This window comes from Hevea brasiliensis, chromosome 9, assembly GCF_030052815.1.
Source record: "Hevea brasiliensis isolate MT/VB/25A 57/8 chromosome 9, ASM3005281v1, whole genome shotgun sequence".
Taxonomy (NCBI): domain Eukaryota; kingdom Viridiplantae; phylum Streptophyta; class Magnoliopsida; order Malpighiales; family Euphorbiaceae; genus Hevea; species Hevea brasiliensis.
Genome location: NC_079501.1, coordinates 6,616,390 through 6,627,075, shown reverse-complemented (window position 1 = coordinate 6,627,075; position 10,686 = coordinate 6,616,390). Strand labels below are relative to the sequence as shown.

The 10,686-nt window shown below is 34.5% G+C and overlaps 2 protein-coding genes across 3 annotated transcripts; one reads left to right on the top strand and one right to left on the bottom strand.

Annotated features, from left to right (window-relative positions):
• The first annotated feature begins 1,645 nt into the window (after window positions 1-1,645).
• LOC110646811 (60S ribosomal protein L19-3) lies at window positions 1,646-4,029 on the top strand. The gene is made up of 5 exons (XM_021800368.2): window positions 1,646-1,821; window positions 2,779-2,901; window positions 3,225-3,538; window positions 3,647-3,705; window positions 3,796-4,029. Exons 1-5 carry the CDS (start codon window positions 1,710-1,712, stop codon window positions 3,818-3,820), a joined length of 633 nt encoding a protein of 210 aa, XP_021656060.1. The 5' UTR covers window positions 1,646-1,709; the 3' UTR covers window positions 3,821-4,029.
• A 1,016-nt stretch (window positions 4,030-5,045) lies between these two features.
• LOC110646809 (ethylene response sensor 1) lies at window positions 5,046-9,811 on the bottom strand. 2 transcript variants are annotated; one of them, XM_021800366.2, is made up of 7 exons: window positions 9,499-9,742; window positions 8,896-8,974; window positions 7,790-8,720; window positions 6,617-6,985; window positions 6,231-6,497; window positions 5,812-5,939; window positions 5,046-5,549 (listed from the first exon to the last, which is right to left on the bottom strand). In XM_021800366.2, exons 3-7 carry the CDS (start codon window positions 8,702-8,704, stop codon window positions 5,309-5,311), a joined length of 1,920 nt encoding a protein of 639 aa, XP_021656058.2. In that variant the 5' UTR covers window positions 8,705-8,720; window positions 8,896-8,974; window positions 9,499-9,742; the 3' UTR covers window positions 5,046-5,308. The 2 variants fall into 2 exon arrangements, with proteins under 2 accessions (XP_021656058.2, XP_021656057.2); XM_021800365.2 differs by lacking the exon at window positions 8,896-8,974 and having other exon boundaries at window positions 9,499-9,811.
• Window positions 9,812-10,686: the final 875 nt, after the last annotated feature.

Sequence of the window (10,686 nt, the reverse complement as noted above, 5' to 3'; positions counted from 1 at the left end):
TTATTGGCAACGGTTTGAAAATCGCTACTTCTACCTTTGTTGCCATAGCATAGAGCAACGATTTAATTATGCTTTCGCAATTGACAAAAACCTGCTTTAATAAGTATAAATTATTATTATTTTAGTAGTTTTAGTAGCGATTTTATTAAATTTTTTGCATAATTTATCAATCAATTTGTAACAATTTTAAATTGTTGCAAAATTGTTGTCTTATATGTATGAAGGCAATAATTATAAACTACTAAAAAGCACCCATTGCCTTAAATCTAAAATATAATAGCAATATATATATATATTAAAAATAATTAAAATTAAATTTAATTAATTTTAATTATAAGAATACTAAATAACAAAAGAACTTTCCCTTTTCTTTTTGAATAACAATTAGAATAATATTTTTTTTTTGAAAAGCAGTTTTGACCATTTAACTTCAATATCAACTACTTTCTTTAAAAGATATTAAATGTTTTTCACTGAAATTTTCAAGCTTATTCAAGTTAATGAAATATACATCTCATCTTTCGATTCAATAAATAATATATGACAATTATGTTTGTAGTGTATCTCATAATATGTAGGAACAAAAATTTTATAACTTCTATCACACCACATAATTAAATTACAATTAAAAGATTATATTCCAAACATTCTACATAGTTGACATGGCACATCACACCTCCAACACCAAATTTCATTGGAAATTGGTTTGTGATAGAACTATCAAAAATTGAAAGTCGATTTCTCCTTGCCGCACGAATGTTACATTTAATTTATCAATATAGTCCATATACATGATTATTAGCTAGGGTTCAAATTCAAACATATACTTCTTTTATTAAAAATACATATAATAGCAATTCATAATCTTTATATATCTAGCAATGGTATATATAATTAAATTTGAATATTGTAATATAATAATTGTATATAAACATATTTATATATTGATTTTTTTGACAAACAAAAATTTTAATTTTATATAAAACTAAAATCAATTAAAATAATAAAAAATAATATAATTATAAATAATATAAATAATAATGAGTATTTTTGAAAATTCTAATGTTTTCTCCTCCTTTATATATATATATATATAGAGAGAGAGAATAGATTTAGTTTATTATAGATAGATCATAGATTAATTGTATTTTTTTTTACGTTTTACTTATTAATTTTTTATTTTAGTTAATTACTTTTATAAAATTTTATATTTAATTAAAATTATAATATAAATAGGATTAAGAATATTAAATTCATATAAACTCTAAAATTAAAAATTTTAAATTTATTAAACATTAAAAATTAAATTAAACAATAAAATAATAATTAATTTAAAAAATAAGAATATTTTTAACAAAATTATTGTTTTCCTCCCACATTTTTATATAGCATAGATACTTATTTTTTTTTCTGCATATAAATATTTACGAGCGGGATTTGAATTCAAGACCGGAGAGTAAGAGATTCTCCAAGCTTCCCGTATACCAGGCATTTTGAACCAATAGTACCCAGGCCCTGAATTGAGGAACCAAGGCCTGCTAAACTTTCAATATGGGCCAGTTTAATTCAGTTAGGCCCATACAGGCCCAAACTAAGAATACCCTGTACAAACCCTAGGGAATAAAGAATGAATATATATCCGATTAATATAATCTCCTCTTATCTCTCAGCAACGGCAGCTGTAAACTGAGGGAGAGGAGGGGAGAGATATGGTTTCGCTGAAGCTCCAAAAGCGGCTCGCCGCCAGCGTGCTCAAGTGCGGGAAGGGAAAGGTGTGGCTCGATCCCAATGAAGTCAATGAAATCTCAATGGCCAACTCCCGTAAGTTCGCTCCTCTCTATTTCGTGTTCGTATCATTTTTCTCGCTGATGGAATTCAGATTGATTTATTCGATTTTGTTTATGTTTTATTGGCAGGAGTAACATAGGTTTCTTGTCCTTTTAAGATAGCAATAGATATCGTTATAATACAAAGTGTTTGTATTTGTGCTATTAGTGTGGTTTGGTGTCTGTTTTGGTTGATTCTTGTTGTTGGATTTTTATTGTTGGATAAGGAGCTTCATGTTTGAGGAATATATCGGAACTGGTAATTGAACTCTGGCGGATTCCAAGCTTCATGTATTTCCCAGATGCTAGAAATCTTCCACAACCTCGCTGTCAATTTCCTCATCTTCCTATCCCTACGCCTGTCTCGAACCTTGCTGTTATTTGGTGACCTTCCACCTTATATTATTTGGACATTTTAGGTGTTTGTGTATTCTTTTAGTAGAAACAAGCATTTTGATGTTTTTCTCACCGTTCAATGTGGATTCAATATCGAAAATTGCTCTAGAAGTTCTGGATTATTTGAGTGACAAGATAGCAAAGATCATTGGGGCAATTCCTTAAGTTTTAGAAAAAGTTCCAGACCTCTATCGGTTGATTGGTCTTGCTCTACAAAATATTCACCGCAAGTGAGCCTGAGTAGGTTTATCTGGTTTTTCTGAGTCCAACTTGAAGCTAAACAATGAACCATATGCTGTTTTTTGGGTTTTGGTTGTCCACCTTGTCTATAGGATAATAAATAACATATTATCCAATATTAAATCACCTTTGTAATTTCGGTGGTATTTCCAGAATTATATAAATTTGATTCATTATCATGTTGTTTATCTTTTGTGTTGCAATATTGTGCTTACAGGCTTTTTCCTTTTGCTTTTAGTCATGATGAATAGATTCTGGATTATTTGTAACTTTGTATTTTTATATCTCATGAATTGAATGTGCTTTGCAAATATAGGCCAAAACATAAGGAAGTTGGTTAAGGATGGTTTCATCATCAGGAAGCCAACAAAGATTCACTCCCGATCTCGTGCACGCCGCATGAAGGAAGCTAAGAGAAAAGGACGCCACTCGGGATATGGTATGTTTTTCCTAGGCTATTAAAACTTGAGAATTTTATATTTGTGTGTGTGTGTGTGTGATTAAGATTTATTGGGTAATTGCATTTCGTAAACACTACGGCTAAAATCCTTAAAGGTTGTTGTAGGCTATATTGAATTTTTTTTGGTTCTTAATTGGTAGATTTTTGCAGTAATTTAACTTAATTAAAAAAATTTGCATCTATGAAGTCTTTGGGGTTTAATAGTTGGTTAGTTTTTTATTTAAAAACTGGTTAAGTTTACGTGCGTGGTTTTGATGTGGATAAGTTTCCATTGACTGTCAAGCTACATACAATGATTCCAGGTAAGCGCAAAGGTACAAGAGAGGCTAGGTTGCCGACAAAAATTCTCTGGATGAGAAGGATGCGTGTGCTTAGGCGTCTGCTCCGCAAGTACAGAGAGTCGAAGAAGATTGACAAACACATGTACCATGATATGTACATGAAGGTTAAAGGCAATGTCTTTAAGAATAAGCGAGTTCTTATGGAAAGTATTCACAAGTCAAAGGCTGAGAAAGCAAGAGAGAAGACTCTGTCTGACCAGTTTGAGGCTAAGAGGGCAAAGAACAAGGCAAGCAGGGAAAGAAAATTTGCTAGGAGGGAGGAGCGATTGGCTCAGGTATGATTTAAGCAAGTTTTATCCATGGGCTATATATCAATGAGGTTCAATCCCAGTTATTTTAATGATTTGGGTTTGTGATATTTTTTTGTTTTAAATTCTGCACAGGGCCCAGGCGCAGACAAACCTGCAGCTGCACCACCTGCTGCTGCAGCTCAACCAACCGAGTAAGTGTATTTGATAAAATCTTACTTCTGTGATTTAAGATGACAATTTGCGTTTTATTTGTTTATGTTTTCCATTTGCTCTGCTCACAGGGGATCTAAGAAATCCAAGAAGTAAGACCCATATTAAGAGCTCCTGATATCCTGGTGGGAAAGTAGTTTTGTTGAGCTGTTATGGTTTCTGTCGACTTGGACCATGTTACTTCATGTCTTAGATGGAAGAAGTTTTAAAGCATTGGCACTGTGTAGAAGCAATTTTCATTATTTTGTTTCTGTGATGTTCTCCTTTCCCATAATGTCTTTTTTTAATTTGAAATTTTCATTTCATTTCTCGATCAGATAAGATAATTGATACTAGTGCGGTGGCTGTTCTTCTCTAGTGACCCGCCTGTGTGCAGATATTAAATAGCTCCCCGAACCTTTTCCTAGGAAAAACTGCAACTGATGTTAACATACATTAGGTACGGTACCAATGACTGAGCTCAAGTGCAGTCTGTATTTACTTCATCAGCAATAGATGCTATCGATTCCTACTAGGGTAGGAAGCAAACTAGAAAATTCGACTTGCCTTATCACTCGTCTTTTCTCCTCTCCTCTCTAGTTTAGACGAATGTGAAGTCTTTACATTTTTGTACGGCTTGGCAAAACTCGTACGCATTGGAGACGGTTATGGATATATTTTGCTTTTGCTTGCTAAGCCCCTTGGCTTAAACAGTTTAAGCTATTGATAGAGGACACGTGGTCAAAATGCTTAGGCCAGGATCTCCCTCAGCACTGAGTAATTTCTTTACTTCAGGTTCTACCTACTCTTTTAACCTGTCAGCATCTTGTTTGGCAATTCTTGTGTTTGGTGGGACATTGGTTGTAGAATTGCAGTTCAGCTGGAGATGGGCAATGTTTGGGCATCACATCTATACCTGTGAAAAAGGAAACGAGGGTTGAGTTTATGGAGCCACTTATCTTGCTTCAGGTTCCATCTCCCAAATAAATTTGATAAATTTGATATCTTTGATAAAAAAAATCCCAAAAAAGTAAATCTCAATTGTAAAGCACACGTCAAATGTTACCAAATAAGATCAGGCACCATCTCAAGCTTTACTGTTTCATTACTAGTCTTCAGCGCTATCGAACTGAGTGCAGGATGCTCGTCAACATTTAACAAAATATTATCGCATATCAGTGTTTTGAAATTTTTTTTTTTTTATCTACTTTTCTTATTTTGAAATTTCAAAATTATCTTTAACTGCTGGTTTTTGAACGACCAAAACCATTTGCTGAGTGTGCTATATGCTAGCGCACCTGTGTCATTTCATTCAAGCAACATACAGCATAAACACCATAGAAACATAATAATTATCTTTGAGCCCATGATCTTTCACATTATTAATACTGGTAAATCATAAGCAAGTACAAGTGCAAATTCTTCGGTAGGGTATAATTTTACTCGAATATACAGAATATACTCTTCTTAGCAAGAGTTTTTGTTCAGGTTAACAGGCTTCAGAGAATTCATCAGCCCTCCTTGTCAGCTTCAGCACAGAAATGTATCATAAAGAAAAATAAGCTAGGCATAATTCTCATAATACCGCAATTGCTTGTAGTGGTGCTAAAGACTTCGCTGGTAACGCGGATTAGGAAAAGACACCCCATCACTATCTCTGAATAATGGTTTATGTACGTTAAAATCTGTACTTCCATGGTTTGTTTGACCCCTAGGTGCAACTTGGTGCATAGATGAATCACCTGGATTGTTGCAAAGCCCAAGTTTCACAATGAATGTAGCATTGGTACCTTTGTCAAGCCCCTCGCTCTCAATCCATATATGGCCTCCCATTAGATCTACAAACCTGATTATTTGGAACTGTGTAAATGCAAGTAAAAAAGAGGATAACAGGACAAGGAAATGTAGTATATGGGCACAAACAAAAAAGCAACCATAATCCTTATGGCCATTTGCATACAAGTTGGGATAAAATGATGGGACAATGCTTAAAACAATGGATAAATGTGAAAAAAAAATGCACAGCAATTTATAATGGTAGAAAAAAAAAATACAATTAAAGAATCAGATGTCTATGCAGTGTATTTGAATATTACTTCTAGCTCTACCTTTTACAGATGGCAAGTCCAAGTCCTGCACCACCATTATTTCGGTTAGATCCACTTCGGGGCTGAGTGAATTTAGTAAAAAGGAGTGGGATATCTTGAGGGAGAACACCACAGCCAGAGTCCTTAACCTACAACAAACAACATGATGGGGTGGATGAATAACAACCAGACCAAATTACAAAGAACTGCTAACAAAGCAATGCATTTTTCAAAAACTTAATATATAGATGCAGACATTAAGACAAGTTAACCATGATGAGATTATAAGAACATAAATAAAACTAGAGCCCGAACAACTGCCACAAAACAAATAGCAACAACAACATACTAAGGGATGCCGTAAAGTAAATTCCAATATTACAAGAAAAGAGAACTGAACTCGACAATATGAGCAAAATTCAAATGCATTGGTCAACAACCTGTATTCGTAGGTAGAAGTGCCCATCACTTGAAATCGGGTAAAATTCAGGAGGTCGCCAATCTCTTAAAGAATCTGGTTTTGCAACAGAAACTATAATTGAAACATAGCCCTCCTTTGTGAACTTGACAGCATTACCTACTACATTTAAAATAGTTTGCATAAGACGTTTCTCATCACCAACAGCACACACAGGCAAATCTGGAGCCATGATCAAAGTCATGGACAACTTCTTTAAGGATGCGATGGGCTTTATCAAATTAACAACCTACATTGTCCAGAACAAAAAAATCAATAACCACACTGCTTCTCTATGAATGGTACAACGGGACAAGATTATAAAAAATTCTATCAGTATATATTATAGGAAAAATCAGGGAATTTCACCTCTTTAAAAACCTCATGAAGATTGAAGATCCTAATTTCTAACTCCAGGCTGCGATCTTCAAGTCTAGAAAGATCTAAAACATCATTAGTAAGTGTTGCCAAAAGGTTACTACTCTTTAGTACTGTCTCAATCATTGCTCTTTGTTCTGGAGTTAGGTCGGTCTCTAAAAGAAGTGAAGACAATGCAATAATTGCATGCATTGGTGTCCTCATTTCATGGTTCATCACAGCAAGGAAATCATTGCGAGCATGAATTGCCATTTCTGCCTCTCGACGAGCTGATTTTAAAGCAACATTCTGCTCCATGAGCTGATCGCGTGCCCGCATAGACTCTTCCAGGATAGCAGCATGAGACAAAGCAACTGCAACCTACAGGAATATCCAAAGGAGTTAAGAACTGAAGCTCATGTTCTAAGTACAGTACTCCCAAGTTTTTACTAAGGCTTAACAATGAGAGTAGCTTATAAAAATCAAATGCTAAAGAAAAACAAGGAATCATATGTACAAGCCAAAACATGAATATTGAAAGAGACTTGTGACTTTATTCTTAGTTTCTCATACTTCGCTAACATCATGTTATAGCAGTTAGCAAGACATATTATAGCATTGGATCGCATTTCTAATGCAAGCCATGCAATAAAGTAGGGGAGAGCAGTTTTCGGTTTAAACCGAAAAACCGAACCGAACCGATTAATTCGGTTCAATCGGTTCGGTTTTAAAATTTAATCGGTTCGGTTCGATTTATAATTTTGATAATTTCGGTTAATCAGTTCGGTTCGGTTATTTTCATAAAAAATCAAAAAAACCGAACCGAACCGAAATTATTAATATATATAGGAAATAAAAAAATCGAATCAAATTGAATCAAACCGAATCGAAATCAAAGAAAACCAAACCGAACCTTAAGATTTTGAGTTTTGATTTCTAATTTTTTTTGTTTTTATTATTTAGATTTAATGTTAAAAATATGAAATTTTATAAATTTCGTTTGATCGGTTTAAAACCGAATCGAACCGATATTTATCGGTTCCATTCGGTTCGGTTTTCTCTTATCAATCGGTTCAGTTCGGTTTTTAAAATTTTTTATTTTCGATTTTATCGGTTCGGTTCGGTTCGGAACCGAACCGACCATTTGCACACCCCTAAAATAAAGATATTTAAAGAGTAAAAGACCTGATCTGCAACAACTTCAACAAGTTCCAACTCATGGTCCCGCCACTTTCTAGCACCGTCCGTAGGGAGAATCAGAACCATGACTGCATAGCTTTTTGCAGAAAGGTCTGGCCAATCATTGATTTGGAAATTTGAAAGATGTAAAAGGGGCACACGAACAGCAACAACCTCTGGTGGTGTGTATCTACCTACAAGAGGTCTGATCCTAGCCAGTGGGCAGGTATATGGTATGCGCATTGCTCGAGCACTGTTGAAGACTTCATTGACTATAGGAAGGTTTATCGGCACACTAGTTCCAAGTTGTATTTGGTAATGTAGGGTATGAGAAAGTTGCAGAGTCATATCAGATCGAGATGGCATCCACAATGCACATTCCTCCAGACCCAAGGTCCTACCCAACTCAACAAGGGTGGTTTTCAATATAGTATGTCTGTCGAGTGTACTTCTAATTTCATGAGTCAGCATTCTTACATGCCTTCCAGTTTCTTCCTGTGTAAGAATAAGCCCCATCTCCCTGTCAAGTTCTTCAGCCTTGTTCTTCAGAAACAATTCTCGAGTTTTAACACTCAAAAGATCAGGAATAATGTGAACAAGCATCAATGCAGTTGCACATGATACAATGGCACAAGAAATTTTTGCAATAGTCATCACAATTGCAACGGCTTTAGAATGCATAGTGAAAGTCCACAAGTTTATGAAGTGAGTTGCTCCACAGAGAACAATAAAAGCACCGAATTGCATAAGCACCCATCTGTATGGGAAGAATGCAGACTTTTGTACAAAATATATGAGCTCAATTGGAATAGAGAAGTATGCAAAGGCAATTAAAACATCCGATATATACTGATATTTCACAAGAAGCTCCTCATGGTGCCATTGTGTGTCGACACAATCACAAGACTCCATTATTCCCATAACAGCCAAAGCAAATCTGAAAATATCACCAAACCAAAAGTCATATTAACATCTTAGAATACAGTAACAATACCATCAAGGAAAAAAAAAAGTTCATATAGTAAAAATAATCACAATTCTTTCTTACTATTATAAAATAGAAAAGTTACTAGGTTGCTACAAAACTACAACACAAACTACTTTAGTTACACCTGTTTCTTTTTTTCTGATCAATGATCAGACGGAACGAAGACCCTTCCCTCCCTGCTGCTATCTACAGGTATGGTATGTCTAGAAAAAAAAAACAAAAAAAAAAAAAAAACCTTAAAATACTGATACTATTACATCAGTTCCAATGGTCACTCAAATTTCCAAAAATGCAATCAGTTTAGATCATAGATTTGGACAGCCAAATGCTTTGTTAAGGAGCCAAAATCCTCCCCTAATTGAAAAAAAAGGGGAGTTGAAGTACTTCTCTAGCATTTTCACTACTACTACTACAACAAACTGAAATCTAATTAATCATACCAACTTGTTTATCACCAATTTTACAATATTCCATCTGAATAAATAAAGAAATGAACAGATTCACAATTCCAAACTAATGATGCTTAAAAACGAAGCTAACCATAGCCAAAACGAAATTAAACAAATATTCACAGCTTTTTGCAAAAAGATAATTTCCCTTGATAACTCCAGTATAATTTTCCTTGATAACTCCAGTAAGTTATAGATACAACAATCAAAATCCACCAAAATTAAAAAAATAATTAAAAAAAAAAAGAGAAATTCATGAACAGTGAGAGTTTCATTACCAGACGTCGAGAAGAAGCGGTGGTTGGCAAGAGATAAGGAGCAGAGGTTTGAGTGATTGATCTGAGCCGTTCATTTCTTAAGAATCAAAATCGGAGGAAGGTCTCAATGTTAGAGCCTGGCAATGAAAGGGAACAAAAAGGCGTAAGAGAAGCAAGTGGAGGAAATATTGAATAAAGTGGAGGAGGGAGCAGCCACAAAAGCTTCACGGACAAGACCGTAAGGTTGACAGGTTCGCATGTGCGAATGCTGACCTGGGTCTTGCTAGTATTATAAATAAATGGTGATCGCACGTGCAATCCAGGGCTAATCCCAAGCCCAGGAGCTGCTATTTTGCGCGCTGTTTATGTACAAAAAGTAGGCAACTCCGTACCTAATTAATTAATGTTTTTTTTTTCACATAATATTTTGCATTAAAAAAAATAAAAAAATCGCTATTTTTCTTTTTTTTTTTTCTTAAATTGAATTTCGTTAAACTGAAACAACAGGCATCCCATCTGTAGATGCCGAAGAGGTAAACAAGATGGCAACCAATTTGCAGCGAGAATGGTCCGTAACAGGTGCACCCAGCACCCATGGGCCATGGAATTGATAGGGTACCAACCACTTTTAGATGCATAGAATCGGATCGAGGAATGGCAAATTTGCAACGACTACTATTTGCAATTGCATGGGTCCAACGACTACTGATTAGTATCCATCCGAGTGTTTTTGACATGCATTTATGTTTCACTATGCCTATGATTACTGACTAGGTTCTCTTTATAGCCAACTAGCCATGGCTTAGACTTGCCACGGATTGGATTGAGTTTATAATCAATCTGATCAAATTTAAAATTGATTAATGGTTCACAAGCTAAGAAATAATAGAAATCATTTTGGGAAAGATAGGTTTTCACTCTTGATCCCTTTCCCTTAAAGAGATCTAGTCTAATTCAAATAGTTTTTCTAAAAGAAAAAAAAAATTATTAGAATGCCTCAGTCTGAATCAAATTGGAACTAGATTGAATTGTTTTTGAACTTAAACCAAAACTATTAAAAATCAATATCCTAAGATTTGATCCAGAGCCCTATGAAAATAGCACCAATTTAGTATTAAAATTGTGTTCTTATTGTGCCAAATAGATAAATTTTTGTGTTTTGGTATCAACTTTTGTTTGCCAACACTATATCATATCCATTATCAAGGT

Bases quoted from the DNA above. Each gene is read 5' to 3' on its own strand.
- LOC110646809 (XM_021800365.2), bottom strand. From the start codon at position 8,704: ATGGGAATAATGGAGTCTTGTGATTGTGTCGACACACAATGGCACCAT. The intron at 5,940-6,230 runs GTTGTTGACCAA...TGTTTGTTGTAG, and splicing joins ACTTCTACCTACGAATACAG to GTTAAGGACTCTGGCTGTGG. The intron at 5,550-5,811 runs GTAGAGCTAGAA...CCAAATAATCAG, and splicing joins GGACTTGCCATCTGTAAAAG to GTTTGTAGATCTAATGGGAG.
- LOC110646811 (XM_021800368.2), top strand. From the start codon at position 1,710: ATGGTTTCGCTGAAGCTCCAAAAGCGGCTCGCCGCCAGCGTGCTCAAG. The intron at 2,902-3,224 runs GTATGTTTTTCC...CAATGATTCCAG, and splicing joins AGGACGCCACTCGGGATATG to GTAAGCGCAAAGGTACAAGA. The intron at 3,539-3,646 runs GTATGATTTAAG...AATTCTGCACAG, and splicing joins GGGAGGAGCGATTGGCTCAG to GGCCCAGGCGCAGACAAACC.